The 19,711-nt window shown below is 38.8% G+C and overlaps 2 protein-coding genes across 2 annotated transcripts in view; one reads left to right on the forward strand and one right to left on the reverse strand.

The window, feature by feature from the left end:
* Positions 1 to 1,064: 1,064 nt before the first annotated feature.
* Positions 1,065 to 16,415, forward strand: LOC101859205 (lamina-associated polypeptide 2). Its single transcript, XM_005110149.3, has 6 exons — positions 1,065 to 1,097; positions 7,928 to 8,078; positions 9,030 to 9,140; positions 9,623 to 9,701; positions 10,968 to 11,117; positions 12,235 to 16,415. Exons 2-6 carry the CDS (start codon positions 7,982 to 7,984, stop codon positions 12,380 to 12,382), a joined length of 585 nt encoding a protein of 194 aa, XP_005110206.1. The 5' UTR covers positions 1,065 to 1,097; positions 7,928 to 7,981; the 3' UTR covers positions 12,383 to 16,415.
* A 1,485-nt stretch (positions 16,416 to 17,900) lies between these two features.
* LOC101859443 (N-acylglucosamine 2-epimerase) overlaps positions 17,901 to 19,711 on the reverse strand; it is a gene marked incomplete at its 5' end in the record, with an annotated part of 3,662 nt that continues 1,851 nt past the window's right edge. Inside the window, 3 exon segments of the mRNA XM_005110150.3 lie at positions 17,901 to 18,421; positions 18,758 to 18,845; positions 19,553 to 19,666. Of these exon segments, the coding sequence (XP_005110207.2) occupies positions 18,351 to 18,421; positions 18,758 to 18,845; positions 19,553 to 19,666 (273 nt within the window).

Consider the following 19,711-nt stretch of genomic DNA (forward strand, 5'->3'; position numbering starts at 1 on the left):
ACACACACACACACACACACACACACACACATGCACGCGAGCAAGCCTGAGCGCACGCACACGAAAGATTTAAAATATTTTGGAAGTATCTTACTAAAAATAAACTTGAAGGCAAAAAAATTGTAAATCTTCTGTTTCCAAGAACTTTTTAAAAGCAATGGGAGTCCTCAAACTTCGATGGCTATAAAATTAAGAATTTACTCGTTTATTTTACATTTGAAACCGGGTGACATCTACCTCCTTCGATCAAAAATATCTCAACTTCTATTCAAGATAGATGGGTGGGGGTTTTTTCAGGGAAAGCAACACAAATGAACAAGCTTTAGGATGATACGAATAACTCAACATGAAATGCCCAAAAACTGAGGACAATGCTTTTGCTTTGTTTTGTTTTATTTCCGTGTTCGACTTTGTTTCGTGTTACTTTTATAACTAATCATTATTATTTTTAATACTTCCGGCTAGGCTTCTTCGTGCTATTCGAACAGTTTTTAAAAAATGGACCTTTGATATTATAACTCGATTCTATAACTAGTACTAGTATCGACTATGCTTCAAACTCGATACTACCCCTCTATATTATTCACTGGGAAAGAACACCAACAACAAACTAACTTTAAAAAACAACACATATGTTTGATAAATTGTTTCAAGCAATAAATGCACATCCATTCATATCCCAAAAGCAGGCCTATATGGGATATTGGTTTAGATATTTACGTACGAACAGCCCCTTCAGGTTGTATTGTTCACAAAGTTGATCAACCAGTTGATAATTGTCACAGTAAGCAAGCCAATAGCCAATCCTTTCATGGATCCTGGAGAGGAAGGATGAGCAGCTAGGCCTATACTATGGCATTGTACCGCCAGCAATGATACCTCTATTCTTTAACCAAACCAAAGAGCAACCTGTTTATAAAAAAAGAAGATGCTGCTGTAATCGCAGGGAAAAGATTTGAGAAAGTAATCGGCACAACAGACGAGCTTGCAAATTTCCTTAGACCTACCGACCGGTACAACAACATTCGAGCCTCGAGCTTGCAAATTTCCGAACTGGTACAGCAACATTCGCGGAACGAGCGCGTAAAGTGAAAGTGGTATTTATACGTTTTTGTGAGTCAGCATGCACATTTGTAAATTAAAATAGGCCCTATGTTCATTTATTTACTTCAGTGAATGTTTAGTCACTTGTATCTAGATTTAGATCAAGATTCTACTTGTTCAAACACAAGCACAAGTGGTCGGTGGGCATTTTTAGTGTGGTGTGGTCTGATCTGTTCTGTAACATTGAACATTGTTTTCATCAGTTTTGTCTGTGACACTGTCTGCTGCCTTTCTTTTGCCTTCATTCACCATTCGATTCGTAGTGCACATGTTGTGTATTTGAACCCCTACTGGTTGTGGAAATCTGAAGTTTTGAGTCTCGATCTAAGTCTAGATGTAGACTAGATCTGGCCACCTCTATTCTCACCCGGAGTGAGAATAGTGCAGGCGAGTCTTGTGGCTATTCTCACCCGGTGCGCGTTCACCAAATTTTGCGTTCACCCTAAACCACAGAATTCTATACTGTGATAACAGAAAAATTGTAGAATTCTGTGCCGTGAACAAACGTTCCATTACAACTGTAGCCTACTAAAAGCGTACAATTTTGTCTGTGGGCAGTGGAGAGAGAGAAAGAGAGAGAGGAGTAGCGCGAGAATTTCCGGGCAAAACAAAATGGCGACCCGCGTAGTTCGGCTCGATTCGAAAAGTTAAATAGCCGTAGCATCTTTGTAGACAACCAAATTAATTTACTTTTGTGTTTTAACATCATTTTTTTAACTTTGTTTTGGTCAATTTGATCGTCCACACCGATAGACATAGACAGTATTCAGAAAGAGACAGAGAGAGAGAGAAGAGGGGAGGAGTTGATCTTGCGAGAACTTCCGTGCGAGTGAGAATATCCACTTTCACTAGATCTAGACTAGATCTAGATCTAGGTCTAGATCTAGATATAGATCTAGAATTAGAATCTAGTCTAGATTTTAGACGTTAGGTTAGGCTATTACTATTTTTAAAATGTTTTTATATGTTATCCCATTCCTGGACTTCCAACACAGGGGTCGGAAGTCGGAACATAGATTCTAGATCTACGTCATGCTGGACTCAATTCAGTCCGACACTCCCTTCTGTTGTGAAAGACCCCTTTAGGCAAATTGTCCCAGTGCCAATATTCCAATACGGCGGAGTGATTACTCTCATCCGGGGTGAGGATAAACTGGATATTATATTATTCTCACCCCTCCCAAAATTGATACTGTTGGTGAGAATAACGACGACAGCCTACTATTCTCGCCCGGTTTTTTCGTTTCGGACATCATAGGACCCCTGTCACTGAGCGCTCCAGGCGACAAAACTCGTCTCCCTCTCTCACTCCGCTTAGCCCGCGAGGCGACTAATATCGCCGACAGGCGGGTCAGCTCTTAAGCGCGGGAGGCGACCATTGTCTTTTGACCAACGAAGTGTATACAGACCCTGTAACCGGGAACAAAGTCACGAAGTATACAGACCCGGTAGAGGAACTCTTTTGTGATTTCGAAGAGTTTCAGCCCCCAGACCCGGTAGAAATCGTGTGTGTGTGTGTGAGAGAGAGAGAGGGGGGGGGGGGTGCTAGCAAAATGTATATGACATGCCTCAGTTGGAGGGAGGGAACGAGAGAAAGATAGAGTGGGAAAAAGGTGGGGACAAAGAAAGACAGACAAACAAAGAAAAAGAGAAGGCGAGCGATACACAGAGGAGAGAGAGAGAGAGAGAGGGGGGGGGGGGGGGGGCTGCTCGATTGAAATTATGACATTGTAACTCGTTCTTTTCTTCAAATTGTGATTCCTCCAACTCCAAAACGGAGGAAAAACGATCGTTCATCGAAAAGACATCCGCACTCTTCATTTAGATCTAGGCTAGCAGCGAAACTAGATCAAAGTTTTAAGTTTGTCTGCCTAGATCTAGATCTAGACCATAGATCTAGAAGAACCAAGGTCTACCCTGAGCCAAGAGGGCGCTCGAAACTCTCAGAAATCACAAAAGAGTTCCCTTACCGGGTCTGTATACTTTGTGACTTTGTTCCCGGTTACCGGGTCTGCATACACTCCCTTTGACCAAATACCGTCATCTTATGTTCCTACAGTATTTATTGGTTCTGCAATGGAAATTTTCACTCTTTTGAATGGTTTATAACCTATCAAAATTAAGAAAAAAATAAGCCGAGGGTCAAGGCACTAGGCTGCGTGCCTTAAAAATAACTGTGGGTTATGCTAAGGATAACAATAACATGTTTTTTGTGTTGAAAACAAATGCCAATTCTAACATTACAATGACAAACTATTACTAACATTGTTTCACACAGCTTTCAGTTAAGGCTATTATTTTCAAAAACATACTACTCTGGCTAGTCAATTCCTTTCTGAATTTAGAATACACTTGTCTAGGGTTTTGGTGAAGCATGTGTGCATACTCTCAAGATTTAAAAAAATGAAACAATAACAATCCCCGCGGGAGCCTAGAAAAATCGGCTTGTGCTCCGGGGCAGGTCGCAAACCTCTTACAATTCACAAATTATTTTTTATAATCTGTTCTCAACACCCAGGTAGGCCTAAGAATAAAAATCCATTGCATTCTCAGACCAGAAAAGAGGTGAGAATAATATTCATTTTATTTTCACCCGCGGTGAGAATAACAATAATATAACATTATTCTCACCCCGGGTGAGAATAACGACAGCCATTCCAATTATAAATATAATAATATTACTTCATCAAGGCCTAGATCTACTCATCTCATTGTAGATATCGGAGTGGTTATCCATACAGTGCGAACAACTCTATCTAGTTATCCGTACAACATTGTACGCACAATTGCTACATATTTAGGCCTATACGAATAATTGCTACAATTATCCGTACAATAATACATGCCCACAGGCCTAGATCTAGAGAACTCCGCCCTTGGCGCGACCGTGCCCTGAGCGCGACCAGTTCCCCATTTTTCCTTCTGTGCAGCTCGTGTGCAATCTGTTATATTTTAGAGTTACGTGCCTTGTCTAGTTTCACTTTTGGTCAATCCTTTTCCGAGAACGTCAGCCGTCTGCTAGTGCAGCTGTCGAGTTCGAAGTGAAAGGCTTATCAGAAACATTCTTAGAGAAGTTTTCTTCCGTTACTAAACTAGAGTAGCTGGCCCAACCCGCGACCACTTGTCTCTGTACCCTCTGTTAATTAAAAATTGTTTTCATCATAATTTGCTAAAGAAATGATTTTACAGTGGAGTCCACTTATAACAAGTCCTGAAACAACGAGAAGTCTGTTATAAAGACACTATTGTAAAACCCCGTTTTTTCTCCTTCTTTATCTTTGTAAATAAAATACTGCTATTGCGCAATCAGACCTTCACGCGAGTCGGTTATAACGGAATATTGCTGCTGCTGTGCACAGTGCACAGACCAATTAAACATGTTATAAAACCTTACCAGTAGAGAAAGTTGTTGGTGATCCAGCGAAACAAAGAATGGGAGAGCCCACGCGAACCAACAATGAAGGCCGAAGCGAATGAATGGGGAAGGTGTGGCATGCGCAGACAAGCAGAACGCATCGTGTGATAGGCCAGCCCAGTCTAGATTATCTAGGCATACCGTGCCTCTCACTTCTGTGGTGCGGGATGGAGTGGTCACAATGCTGTGATAGATGGATGGAGTGAATGTGTGACGTGCGCAAGCAGACGCAACGCACCACAGGGTGTGGTGGGGTAGGGGACAACACAGCGGGCGAGTTAGCCTAGAGCCAGAGCCCCTTCTTTCTGATCGCCGAGGCCGATTTGTCAACATTGCTAGTGCTAGAGAAAGAAACCTAATCCGATTTTTTTATCAAGTAAGACCTAGAGATCATGTTGAACAAATCATCATCAGGAGAAATACAAAAAGGAATAAACAGAACGCCAAACTCAAAGATTAGGCCTAGTTTACTATTTCCCTTGAATTTATTACTGGATCCCTTGTAACGAGAATCCTGCTATAACGGACATTTCACACCCGTCCCCTCCCTCTCGTTATAACAGGATTCCACTGTACTAACCTTTAAATAGTGTACTAAACAACTTTCTTGCACCTGTTATATCTCTGTGCGCATGGTCTCGCCCTGTTCCGTCGATCGCGCTGAGGGCATGCGGTTGTGCCAAGGGCAGAGCATTAACATGTTAAAATGCAAAATATGCGAATGGCATTTTGGAATGATTGACAATATCACAGTATAAACCGGAAGTTGACACACTGAAGCGGCCCTGAACATGGATTGCCTGACCTATTTTGCTGACAGAGCAGACCACTGAGAAGCAAAATACAACAAGTGGTCGCTGGTTGGGCCAGGTATTCTACATGTTCTGTCTTAGTAGTAATAGTAGACCGGTGCGACACCGGAGAATAACCACTTGCCTAGAAATATGTGTTGCGTTGAAACCGTGCTGTAAAAATATATATTTAAGCTTAAAATCTACCTCATTCTGTTGATAGTTCTGATGGCCGAAATGACAGCGTGTCTGCGTTTGAAGAAGTATTATATATTATAATGAGTGTGGGTTCAAGTTCCAGTCCCGGGAGTTATTTTTTTTTCTTCTTCTCTCTCCTCCCCCGACTGACCAACAATTTTTTTCCTCAAAATTGTTTGTTTTGACTTCTTAGATTTCCACTCATGGTTTTGTGTAAAAACAAAGAAACATAATAGTCATAATTGTAGATCTTTAATATATATCTAGATCTAGCCTACTTTTCCCTTTAGGCCTACCAATTTAGGCCTGGTTAAAGTTATTAATTGATATTGATTCTCAACCCAGGGGAGAAATTACTGGATGACTAGATCTAGTGATCTGGGCTTATTTTTACCAACAAGCTCCATAATTCGAATAATTGTACAAATAACTCTGTCTGGTTATTGGTACAATTGTACTAATAACTAGTTAGAGTTGTACGCACTATTGTAACAATAACCGCAGCCATAGATAGATCTAGATTTAGATCATAGACTTCAATGGCGGATTCATTCTATTCTTGTGTCAACAAAGTGACTATTCAGACTCGGAATTGAGTCCAGCATGACGTCCGTTCCGACTTCCGACCCTTGTTCCTAAATATTTCTAGCATTTATGATTTTTTTTTCGATTATAATAATAACAATCGAGATGTGAACTTCAATATCCAGTTACTAGATCTATCTAAACTGGCCCTCCCTGTATCATTTGAATTAACAGAACAACCAAGTTGAGGTTACCTTGCCGGGGGCAAAATTAATTCGGTCGGCCAATGAGATTGCTTGCAAAGTGATATCGCACTCTCGGCTTGCTGTGAGAAGAGGCCACGGCTGTCCTTTTTGTGCGATGTGATTTTTTAAAAAATAATCGCAGAAAACCTTTAACACACAACAAAATGAAATTAAACATGTGGATGTTTATGCAAATGGTGGTGGAAGTAATGATGATGCTGTAGTGGTTTTGGAAAGACCATGAGTTGTTGGTTACTGTGTACTTAGACACTGACATTGGGTAGATCTAATGAGAGTGCAGTCTTTTGACACAATTACACAGTCCTTTTAGGCAATTCTAATTCTGGTTTTACGTAAAATCCCCCGACGACAGTTATATTTTATATTATGTAACCTTCTTACACTCACATAATTCACTTTTAGAAGCTGAGCCCGAATAAATAAAATAGTTTTTTCTGACCCGAGTCCGGATAGATAAAACCCATATTCAGACTCGAAATAGATAAAAATTGCATGCCCCCCTGAATTTGACCATAATTTGATGTTTTGCAGTTTTAGGTTTGATTGGCTATCCCTCCATAGGCCTATATCAGCACGCGCATCAAAAAGTAATCGTTTAGAACAAGAAGTAATCGTTGGTGGGGTCAAAACGAGTATCCATCCCAAAATGGGACCGCAGTTATTGATTATATAGGAGTGCCTATTTTTGGGGTATGGTTTGGGTTATGGTTAGGATTAGGTCTCTTCTTTATTGCGTTTGTTGGGGTGGTCGCTCGTTACATGGAAGTGTCGGAAGTCCTTCCTTTTATGACACCCACAAAAGGTCTTATGGGCGGGGGGGGGGTTGTGGTGTGCGCAAAATATTCAGACAATTTGGTTGAGGCTCACATGCAGGTCTAGAAAGTAGACCGGTGCAGAGATACAGAGAAAGCTGCACTTGTCCAGTGGCAAATTAATCCTCGGAAGTCCACCCTTTTATGCAAATGAGGTAGACTCGACTCAGAAATATATACTTTGGGGGTTTCTTGTGGGGTTTTTAAAGCCAATCTACTCAGCTTTCGTAATTTTGCAAAGGAACCTCAACAAAACCCTTTGAGGTTAAAAATGAGTTCGTTTTTGTGACTCCTAATAACATCAATTGATTAAATGGGCAGTCGACTTCCAATAGCCAATTGACATTATGAGGAGTCAACTCCCAATTAGCCTTCCAAAGATGAATGATAGCTCCTTTCTCTCTGGTAATATCGACATTGCCTCTAGATTACACCCTTCTAAGGGATGGGTTAGAGGCAAGGGACTAGATCTAGTCTAGCCTACTCTATTAAGACTTTAAAAAATATTAACACAATTAAAGAGTGAATGAAAGGGTTGGCCTTGTAAAGATTTGGGATTTAGCACTAAGAATACTTATTATGATGATAATGTTAGAATGTAGTAGGCCTAGGCTACTTAAAATTAAACTAATAATAAATCACTAAGTTTTAGAGAAATTGTAATTTAGATAGATTAAAATGTAAACTCTGATGTTTGGCACATTTTTGGCTGTCTTCCAGATTTAGAAGCCTAACTTTTTATACCCTTGATGAGTTGAATTTGGGTTGTAAGGTTTTAAGAGTAAAGTAATAACATTTTCAAATTTTATTTCACAGGCTTCTGTGGAAGAGCTGTATATTTCTGAAACTTTTGACGTAAGAGGAGACAACATGCCTCTGACAAATCAAATTGATTACAGTTCTTTATCTGATGAAGAGCTCACCCAGATGCTGGTTGACTATGGTATAGATGTCGGCCCCATCAATGGTAGGTTCAATGAATTTTTATCGAGTTAACGAGGAAATTTCTTTGACGTTTGCCACATTTCCGTTTGATATTATTATGATCTCCTTGACCTTTCCTTGCTTTTAGCTGTACCACCTGGGATTGGAATGCTGCATATGTCGTATTAATTGTGGACTTCAGTTTTTGTTTTTGAGAAACCTTTCTGTAGCTCCTCTCAAATTGGTTCAAAAGTATTACGCTGCTTTGGCTAAAAAAAAATTTAATAAAACGTTTAAGTCACAAGATCAAGGTACATCAACCCTCACCCCCTTACGGCTATTCATTGCTTTGCTAACTTCTTTTTTTCATCAACATTGTAACAATTTCGTTTTATATTTCTTCTCTAAATGATTATTACTGGAAATGACTTTGTGCATCCTTGGTTTTTTGTCTCATTGCTTTTTGGTATTCAAGTACATAACATAATATTAAAAGTACGCATTGCACCTCAATCCCCCCCATGCTATTAGTCTGCAGTGATAGTTTTACTTTGACTGGGTTTTTTAAAGTATTTTGCAGAGAATGGAATGTTGGAAATATTATGCTCTATGTGTGAAGGTTGTACGCTTATGGATTATTAAAAATGTATTGAAATATCAATTTCCAGTACAGATTAGCCTTTTTGGGAAGGGGAGTCACTGTGATTTTCATGATCACCCTTTCCCTCATTTTAGATTCCAAAGGACACATGGTGTTCATAATGGAGTAATGATGAGAGACAATGCTGGACGATGTGATCCTCGCTCATCGAAAGACCGAACAAGCAGCCATGATTTGGCACATAGGTGTCCTGGCTGTTTCGTAGGTTAAGATAAAAAAAATTATGAACAAAGCTTATAATCATAAAGATCATGAAGGGACAAACTGAAAAAACTAACAAAAAGAAAAGAAATGCTGGCATCAGTCATGTTTTGTTTTTATTTATGTTTACAGTTGCTACCAGGGGTACGTATGAACGCAAACTTTTCAAACTGAAAACTGGTGAAGCCTCTCCACCCACACAGAATTTTGAGCCAGTTCCCGATGACGATGAGGAGGACGAGGGTAAGTGCTGGGATTTTTGTTTGATGTCAGTGCTTCCTCTGCTTTTATAGAGATGAAACTTGTTTTCACGTTCTTGTTTCAACTTTCTTTAAGATGATGTTCGACATATAGCAAGATGGCTTGAGGTGAGGTGAAAATGCCAACACTTTCTTTCTCTAGTACAAGTACTTAACTACTTGTCTTTGATTTGAGTACATTTGTTCTTATCCTGTTGGGTATTTTTATGGTATTATTTTGTATTTGTAGTCACATGAGGGCCATACTTTTATTTTTCGTACAACATTTTCCACAGGTGGCGGTTGATTAAGGCTTGCCACTGGTTGGTCCTACTTCTTCACTCTCCCTCTCCTGTCTCTATCAATCTGTCTTGATTTTTCTCAGTGTGGCAGTTATGAACTTATCGTGTGGCTGTACTACTGAGTTTATGAAACCAAACTCACCCGTGGTATTTGAATTTCTCTTTTATACTTATGTTCTCCTAGAAGTTGAACTGAAATTGCCATCGACTTCAACCAGATCTACACCTTCTGCAAGTGCAAGAATGACCTCTCCTTCATCTATGTGAGTATCCCTGAATTAGTACTTGAAGCCTGAGCATAGACTCAATATCATTTACTGATGCCTCAACTAAGTTTTACCAATCAATTAACAGTAATAATACAAAGCAGAAAATGAAACATTAATAAAAAGGAAATACAACAGAGAAAAGTTAAAATTACTGAGAAGATTTGAATAGTGCGCAAAGAAAAAGAAATACCATGCAGTAACAAACAGAAACTATGAATATTGGCCAAAATTTGTGTTTCTACTTAATGGTAAAAGCAGGTCGAGTAATTACCTTTGTACTTGGAGGTTTTTGATTTGAGTGAGTACTCGTGTACTTTAAAAAACGACGCGGATGGATTTTAGTACACACACGCACAACCCTACCCTGAATGCTCTGATGCACTCTCAGTCCATGGATGTATTGACTGTAGTATGTTGGTATGGGACTCTGTATCATGTATCATAAGTATAACTAATAATGCAGAGGATTTTAAAATATTTTTTATTAAATTTTTTTGGGGGTTAAATTAATGTAGATATTTTTACACCCCCTTTGACGCAGGAGGTTACAGCAGTCTGGTTTGCTTCTGTTCATGAATGTAAAGTACATGGTTGCTGTTGCCTTTGCTTTAAACATTGTGCTCTTGCTCACTTTGTGCACTGAAAAAGCACTAAAAAGACACTTTGAAAATGTCCGTGAAGGACTTCGCCTCCAGAGAGAGGCCCTCAGACTGCACACATCCACAAGTGGGAGTGGAGCTTTTGGATGCTCAGAATATGGCAAACTTTTCTCTTTCAGAATTGGTCTCATTGGCAATAGCAGAAGCCACAAGTCGTCTTAACCTTTAATTCTCGTAATTCTTCTATTTCGCCTGACAAATATTGTGGGTTGTTGGAGGGTGTAACCAGTAGGTCCTTCTTTTGTACTCTCTAGTCTCTTCTCTCTGTCTGTCTCCTTCTCTTTTTTTTTTTTTGCTGTAGTAACTGACCATTGTAACTTATTCATTCTTCTTCTCAAGAACTTCTCAATACTATGAATGCAAGAATTTCAAAAAATGAATGTGGTTGGCAGGTGCTCTGGTGTGGTTTGCTGCTGCTTCTTCTTTTCTATCAAATGTCTATCGTCTTTATCTCCCCTCTTTCTTTTTTGTGTTTGTTACTCTCTTGTAACACCTCTAATCTTCGGCACTTATATGACCTTATTGTGTTGCTAGTGCCGTAAAATTTTTACTAAAACTAAAAAATGAATGCTACATGTGTTTTTCATTTTTCGTCTTTCAGCCCAGTTCCCACACAAACTCGGTTTCGACGGGAAATTTTTGATCAGTCCACACCCATAATCGACAGTCGACCTTCTCTGTCTGCGACGAGGCGAACTCCGACTGAAACACTGAGCTCCCGGCCCAGTGGTGGAAGGCCGCTGCCTGTCAAGTATGTCTTATGTGTGTGTTGTGGTGCTGAGAGATTTCTTCATGACTAAAAATATGTGAGGATTTTTAAGGTTGATGAAGAGGGCTGTAAATAGATGACGTTTGTGTCACTACCCGGTGGAATTAGGCGCTTGTCAATTTTTGGGCTTATAGAGTTTTTGGTTTCATCTAAAAGCTTGTTCATCTGTCGCACTTTGAATCACAAACTACCCATCTATCTTGAATGAAAATGCCCATCTTTCTTGAATGAAAGTCGAGATATTTGCGATTGAATGAGGAGATGTGGGTCACCTGGTTTCAGAGGGAAAAATCAGCTGAAAAATGGCTGTCAAAATATGGTGACTTCCAAAGCTTGAGGGTCCTTGGAAACTCTAAATTTCCATTTTTGCGCCTCAATCATTTTTTCAGTAAAATCCACACAGAAAGGATATATCATTTGTTGAGTCGAAAAAATTAAAGTTCCATAAAAATTGTCAAGCTGGCGGGAAAATGTCTTTTACCTGGATTTCATTATTTTGACGAGCGTCCGTTTTCATCATGATGCCTCACATTTTTCTTCTGCTTTGTGTACCTCAAAAAGCCAGGTGTTATGCCCTGGTTCTCTCTGAGCATTGTTAGATTGTTGGGTTTTTTTTTCGCCCACCCTTTGGACTTGACTGGAGTGTAATGCTGATTAATTGTCGAATTTTATTTTTTCACAACATGCACAGGTGACATTCTTAACACAAAAGACCATGGCATGTAGGTGCTTAGGTATGGTCTGCTCCTTCTTTCTTATCAAAAATCTATCATCTTTATCTCACCTGTGTCTTTTCTTTGTATTTAAGTCTATAATAACACCTCTAATCTTAGGCACTTATATAATACATGTTTATGTGACTTATTTGTGTTGTAAGTGCTATAAAATAATTATTAAAACTAAAGACCTAGCTAATTTTAAACTAATTTAGTTGATTGTAATGTTTTTAAAACTGCTTTACGATGTTTTAGCGTTTTAAGCGCTTGTTTTTCAGCTAAAATTCCTTCTTTTTTTTTTCGCTTGTCTAATACTTGTGCATATGTCTAAAATGAACGAACTTTTCATTATTTTTTCTTCAACATTTTTTGTTTTTGTCCAGAGTGGAGCAAGAAAGCAAAGGCGTTCCTCTGGTGGTGAAGCTGATAGCGCTGGCGGTGGTTGTGGTTCTGATCTACCTCATCTACACCAACATGGAGCCTCAGGCCATCAGCAACATCCCCAGTATCCAAAACAAGATGGAGGTCTAGCCCTGCCCTGCTCAGCACTTGTCTCCAAATACAGACCTGCCAACTACTGCGATAAAATCGGAGCTTTCCTAATTTTGTTCTGCCTCTCGGAAATCCCCGATTAGGTGTGGATGAAATCCCTTTTTAAAAAATTCTTCAATTCCGTTTCTGTCGAGTCCTGTGCGACTCGTCTTAAATGATGTGAAAGTACACATTTCTATATTTGTGTTTATTGACGCGTGTTTACATTACACGTTTATTTGCCACTGTCGGTTTGCTACACAATCTTTATCTACTGGGGTTCTCCGAATCCCCGCTCAAACTCCTATTGTATATTGTGGGTATTTTAAGGAAAACTACTCTATTTTTGGTCTTGGAGTGGTTTGCAATGTCTGCCTACAGGTGCTACGCAAAGGGCTGACCTACTACGTTGAGTTGTTGTTCAAATACACTGTGTACCGCAATGCATTGAGTTTTGCAGAATGTGGATCTGGACGTTTTGCCCACAATGCAGTTTTGATTTACCCTGTAGTCCGATTGACCGTTTTGAAAAATGTTTGGAAAGTAAGTACGTTTATGTTTTACGGAGGAGCCCACCCTGAAATGCAACATCTAAGCTGGGGATATATAGATGGGCCGGTTCTCATGGAAATCCCTCCCTACAGCATCAATTAATATATTTATTATTACTGCTTTTTGTTTTATGTCAAAATGAAATTTGCTTGCTGATGTTTTTCGGAGATAGATTTTTATCTTACTCACTCCTTGTTGTTGTTTATTTTGCATGACATTTGCAAAAAGGAATGTTTCTTTTCCTTCCTATTAGAGATCTGGTTTCTCTCCACTGGAAAGAATATTGATAAGGGGGGGTAGGAAGGGAGGAGCTATGTTAGTTTTTTGTCTTCTTGTGGTTTTTTTTACATTTTAGCAATAAAAATCTTCCTTTGAATAGAATCAAGAGAGTTCTGTAAAAATAAATTTGCACCTAATGTCCTTCATTCTTCAGAAGTGAAATTTGGACCTCTATTCCTACAGTATAATTTACCTATTAACTCTCAATGTTGCAAATTTCGGACATTTGTCTTGTCAGTATTAGACTTGGAGCTTAATTCTGTTTTTGCTGATCATAATTTATTCAAAATATATAGACTATTTTTGCTTTTAGTTCGTATAATAGTAAAAATAGTTTGTCCATCAATGCCTAACAATGACCTATGCTTCTGCAGAGGAGAATATCTTTCAAGCAAAATAGACAGAATAAGGGTAAAGATGACTTGTGGCCTCTGCTATGGCCACTATTCTGTACAGTTAGTAACTAGATGTGAAAAAACATCCTTCACCGTTGGCATTGTCTTCAGTTTGCTTTGTAGTCTTTGAGCATGTCGAGTCTTCTTTTGCCATCTACCCCTGCTAGAGAGCTTGGAAAACCGACTGTAAATCGTATTATCTTCATTTCACAGCACAGTTGGTTTTTAAGTATATAATATGGCCCTTTTTTTTTTCTTCATAGAATGTAGAATCATCCCTTGCCTTAACCTTCTTAGCACCATAAATAGGTCAGCACAGCAGGACCAAAATGGCGGCCAGCTGATGGCTTCCCAGAACCAGATTATTTCAATGTTTTTCAGAGATTCAGGGGGTTTAGTAAAGAAACTGCTTTTTCTTTTGATCTAAAGCGACACTTTTCTATGAAATTTTATGTTCAAGGGCCTAGGACGTCAGCATCTAAATTTAGAGTGGAATGTTTTTACTTCAAAGCCTGCACTAAAGGTGAGCGTGTCAGGCCAGTAAAAGTAAAATCCGAGATGGCTCTACAGCGGCAAAGCGGGTAAAAGCCGGTATTGCAACATGACGGGAAGGCCGGTTTAGGCCGATATGGCTCATAAAGGGTTAAATAGAGTGGCTTCATTTTTCATGTTCAGTCTGAAAATCTGTGCTTAGTTCTATATTTTTGGGGTTTTTTTTGCTCTCAGTCTTAATGAATCCTTAGTGATATTATATGTGACCTTGGTTGGGCACCACATCATCACATTGTCTCGCCCATGGGGCGACAAAACTTTGCTACCCTAGGATTACTAAGTTGTATCTGCTCAGTACCTAGTTTTAGGAAGCTTGAGGTTAAAAATTTTGAGCATCACATGTCAAGCTTTTTCGGATGCAAATCTTTGAACCAGTTGTAACGGGCTTAAATGATTTAATAAAAAGTAGGCACTGGGCACTAGATCTACTGCAGATTTATTATGTTTGTACCTTCTCCTGTGACTGTTGTAATTAATTACCCCATGAACAGGTGTGTAGGGCACAGGGCATACTGTAGACCATGGATATGCACTGTATAAAAATAATTACATAATAACACGGATATGTCAAACATGAAAGACTCGAAATCACGCATCTGCCGAAGTGTGCCAGCGGTCGCCTTTCCCCCCCCCCCCCCCCCCTTCTTTAACTCTGTAAGATATCCCTCGATCTATGGATCCCTAGAACTACTGAGGCCGGACCTGACGAATTCTAGCTGTCCGTGTTATACTGTATTGTTATTATTTTCATTACTCCTGTATTTCGAATGATGTCTAGTCAACCTCCGTTAGGCTAAGTAGTACAGTACTAAAAAGATAAACATGAGAAATAAGAAAATACCACTGAAACATCACTGGAAAAAAAAGGACCTACAAGTGATAGATTGACAGCGGATAATCTTTGTAATAAAATTGGTCCTATTCATTAATCCAGGACTACAGTGTGTAAATTTGGTCCCATTCTAGAACAGGGTTAAGCTATAACAGTGGAAAGATCGTTCGCTACAGGTCTACTTTGACTAGCTTGAATATATTGACTGCAGAAAAGAGTGTGTGAAGGGTTTGGAAGGGGTGTTTACTTGGCCAGTGCCCACCACCATCTTGATCTGCAGTGTGGAAAGAGTCTGGGGTTGGGGGTTTTTTTTCAGTTATGCAGTCTGTGGTAGGGGAACTTTGACCTCACCAGCTCGCTACCTCAGAATTATAGTTTTATCTGCTCAGTAGCTAGCTTTGAGAAATCTAACGTTGAAAAATTTGAGTTTTATAATATGTCAAGCTTTTTCAAATGCAATTCTTGAATATCTTGACGACTCCGAATAATCTTGTGACTTTGATGGAGCAGATGGAACATTTGCTTTCTGACCTCATGGTCTTAGTAACTCAAAATGGCCAAACAAAATGTCAGATTGAACTTTGTAATTCTAAGGTAGTGAGCTGTTGACGCTGCAATCCGTTAGTTTCGAATGCTCAGGTCCCATTTTGTTCTTTTTGTATGCATTGGACTCTGCTTATACCCAAAAACTATGTGGGTGATTTGGTGTGATTTTCTTTTTCTTGCCTATCAAACATCGATTGTCCCTATCTCTCCTCCATTTTTGAAATTGTTACTCTCTTGTAACACCTAATCTTTGACAATTTATTTTTATGACCTCATTGTGTTGCAATTGCCATAAAACTGTTACTAAAGCAAAAAACAAACTGAACACGATTAATCTGAAAACAGCGGTTTACCGAAAGTAAACAAGATCTCAATTTGTTGACGGTTTTTTTTCATAGCAAAATGTCTAAACGGAAAATACAGATCATAGAATTTAGAAAATCCGGCGGTCTGACAGGTTTTGGTTCTAATTTTAAAAACTTTGTTGCTATTTTCTGTTATGCTACTTGCATTACTAAAATCAAAAGTACTTATTTATTATTAGTAATCAAATTTTGAGGGAAATATGTCCAATCTATGAATTCTGATTATTTATGGGTTTTTGGGAGTTCTGTAATTGATGGTTTCCCATTGATCAAATTCTTGTACAGATGCATGCCAAAGTTCAGAGCTGATCAGATAATGTTTCTCATGCTTTTAAATCATGTAGATGTTGAGGCAAAGGGGTTTATGATTTCAAAATGTGCCTACTAATACTATCGAAATAAAATCTGTTTGCGTGTCGTATGACATATATTGATTGTCGTTATTGTACTCATGTATGATGCTGTTAAACTTACTGAACAATTCCCTGTCAATAAAAGTTGTTGAATTTTCATCTTTTGACACTCTTGTTATTATTTTTAATGTTTGGAGCGATAGTTAACTTCCTTTTGTTTTTTATGGAACGTATTCATGTGTCATCAATTTTTTGGGCACATATATGGAGTTATTGATCTCCTTAAAGTATGAAGGTAAAGCTTGAGTAGAAGTTGGAACATTTGCGTTTGGAGAAGTTGGGAGTCCTGGTGTCAGATGTAAAATTAGCGAGAGAATGGCTGCCAAAGTTTGGTGACTTCCATAGCTGTAATGTCTGTAGATGGAAACTACAATTTTAAATTTTGTGTGCAATTCATCAATGTTGTTCAGTAAAATCTACGCCAGAAAGTGTTTTTGAATATGGACATAGAAATAGAAAGGTGCTGAGCCCAAAAACATAAGCATTTTAAAAAATTGCCCAACAGGCAGAAAAATTTTTTCTTCTATTTCATTATTTTGATTAGCGCCTCATTTCAACACATGGTAGGCCTACTGGTTCCTTTGTTTAGTGTTCACCATCTTTTCAGTGAAAGAAGCAGTTCACATTTCGTCTTTATTGTACTGGTAAAACTGTTATTCAGATGTTATTATGAACTCACATACAGACACACACGGATCAATACACAAATCAAATGCACATGATACACAAAAACGAATACGGCTAATCATATTTATATCTCTATCTAATGTATTATGATGACATTACATGTATTATGCTTTATTTTGTAACATGGAAAATGGACCAATACGATTATGACTATGTATAGCTTTAATAAGCTAGTACATGATACACATACTTAAAATACATACACACAAACATGCGTATTATGTGTAGGCTACAAATACAAACGCACACACACACACACACACGCAAATGCAGACACACACACACACACACACACACACACACATCTTCACACTGAAATTATAGGCCTACTTTATCAGCGGTATACTTATGATAAGTGAGGCGATGAATTAATTCAAGAAATTAGTACGTGTAAATATCTCAGGATACAATATAATGTTGCAGTATATTAATAATATTACTGTGAACATGAATCTGTGTATTTTGTTCTACAGTGGAAACCATACATAACAGGCCCAGTAATAACAGGGATTTTTTAAATCCCCGTTTTTTACCCACTCTTTGTACTTGTATTAAAAGTTATCGGCAATAACAGGGCCTCATCGGAGCCCAATCGGTTAGAGCAGGGACAAAAGCTCGTTAACAATGTGTTAAAAGTAAGAGAGAGTGTATATATAATATAACGCAGTGATGGAGCAAGCCCACGCAAGCCACGCCACTGCAAGCACACGCGGCGGGTTAAGCAAGAGAGGGCTGCGGTGTGCTGAACACTTCGATCTAGCCTCAAGCCCAGCGACACGCACGCGTAATGTGTCATGCGCAGGGTACTTGTGGCAAGGGAAACTACCCATGAATAAATAAGCTGGATTAGTCCACACATGCTTATTTCCTTTGCATTTCTGATTTAACAGGGATCTGATATAACAGGACTTTTTCTGTGGTCCCACCACCCCTGTTATATCAGGTTTCCACTGTATATTAATATGTTATCCGTGTATCGATTTTGTTTCATGAATAATATTAATGATTCACCTTTATCAACATTTTAACATACGTTGAATAAGAAGCCGAGAAAAAGACATGCATTATCACATAATGTCATGGCAATAGTTAACACATCTTATAAAACGTAGCCACAGTTTGCCATTTTCAGACTTTAAAAAAACAGCAACAAAAATGGGTAATTTACAAGGGGAAGACCCGAGAACAACTATGAATACAAGTAAAAATGTCCCCAGAAAACAAAATCAATTTCCCCTGAAAAAGTCTCTGATCCTTCCAGTTCCAGTCAGTGGTGGTGGTTGTTGGTGACATTTACATTTCGCTACGATAACACCATTCATCTTTGGCTAACACACATCTATGACGTCACTGGGTCTGCAGGATTTCGTGGAGTAGTTGTTCACACATCATGAGAGATCTCGGCACGTGAAAGCAGCCTGTGGAAACATTTTGACATCCATCTGTCTATCCAACTATCTGTCTGTGTCTGTTCGTCTGTCTATCTATCTATCTACCTATCTATCTATCTATCTATCTATCTATCTATCTATCTATCTATCTATCTATCTATCTATCTGTCTGTTTGTCTGTCTGTCTGTCTGTCTATCTATCTGTCAGTCTGTCTGTCTGTCTAAAAACAAGATCGGACTTAAATGCGTACGTTAAAATATGCACAATAAGCACACACACACGACATGCGCGCGCACGCACACACACACACAAACACACACACATGCAAACACACATACACATACACACGAAATAAGCCTGACCTTTCCAGGGACCTCCTTTAGCGTTGATTTTGACTTGCCCTTCTCTGCTCAGGTAGCCGAACCACTCGCCTTTCTGGGTATCAGCGAACTGTGCTCGTGGAAACAATAATAATAAGAGTAAAACAAATGTTTGCGACAAAATGTAACTGTTTGTTTGTTTTTGTTTGTATTTTTAGGGGGGGGGGGAACAGGTTGATTTTTGGGATTTTTTTTCTAATTGCCAATCCATGTACATCTATTATAATAATTATAATAATAATATTATGTATATTATTATTAGGCCTATCCAACACGAACAGTCAACATCTTATTATTTCAGCCTTCTCGTCATGAACTATGAACTGGAACTTACGTGTTGGTAAGAGCAGCACAGATTTTTTTTAAAAGGGCAAGTTTTTTCTCCTAGTATTTCATTATTTATTTGAGAGGCATTTATATATTATATGTACTATATTCAGAACAGTCAACCTTACAGTACTAACACTAACAGAACTCAACATGCTCATGAGACACCATAAAAGGTGTTGGTTGATATAGACAGCAGGACGGTGGCCATCAGCTTTGTATCATCAGCTAGTTATTTCAACGTTCTCATAATGTGCTCACGAATTGGTAAGAGTAATCCAAGGCCTGTGTGAATTTCTCTTATCATTTCATTTCATGATTAATTTAAGCATTCAGCACAAACTGTAAACATAACAACAGACCGCAAAAAACAACAACTGAACCTAATGTTTTCAACTTGGCATCATCAGGTAATACTATTTAAGAATTCTCGCAATGTAATGTACTCACGTGTTGGTACGAGTAATCAAAGACCTGGGCAAACTTTTCCAAGTATTTCTCGTCCGATGTGTGTTTGTAAGCCTTAAGGAATGCGATCATTGCTTCGTTGTGAGGCCACCACAGCTGGGAACAGAAGGGAGGGGGGGGGTGTACTGGTCTTGTAATAAT

Source organism: Aplysia californica, unplaced genomic scaffold, assembly GCF_000002075.1.
Source record: "Aplysia californica isolate F4 #8 unplaced genomic scaffold, AplCal3.0 scaffold00857, whole genome shotgun sequence".
Classification (NCBI taxonomy): domain Eukaryota; kingdom Metazoa; phylum Mollusca; class Gastropoda; order Aplysiida; family Aplysiidae; genus Aplysia; species Aplysia californica.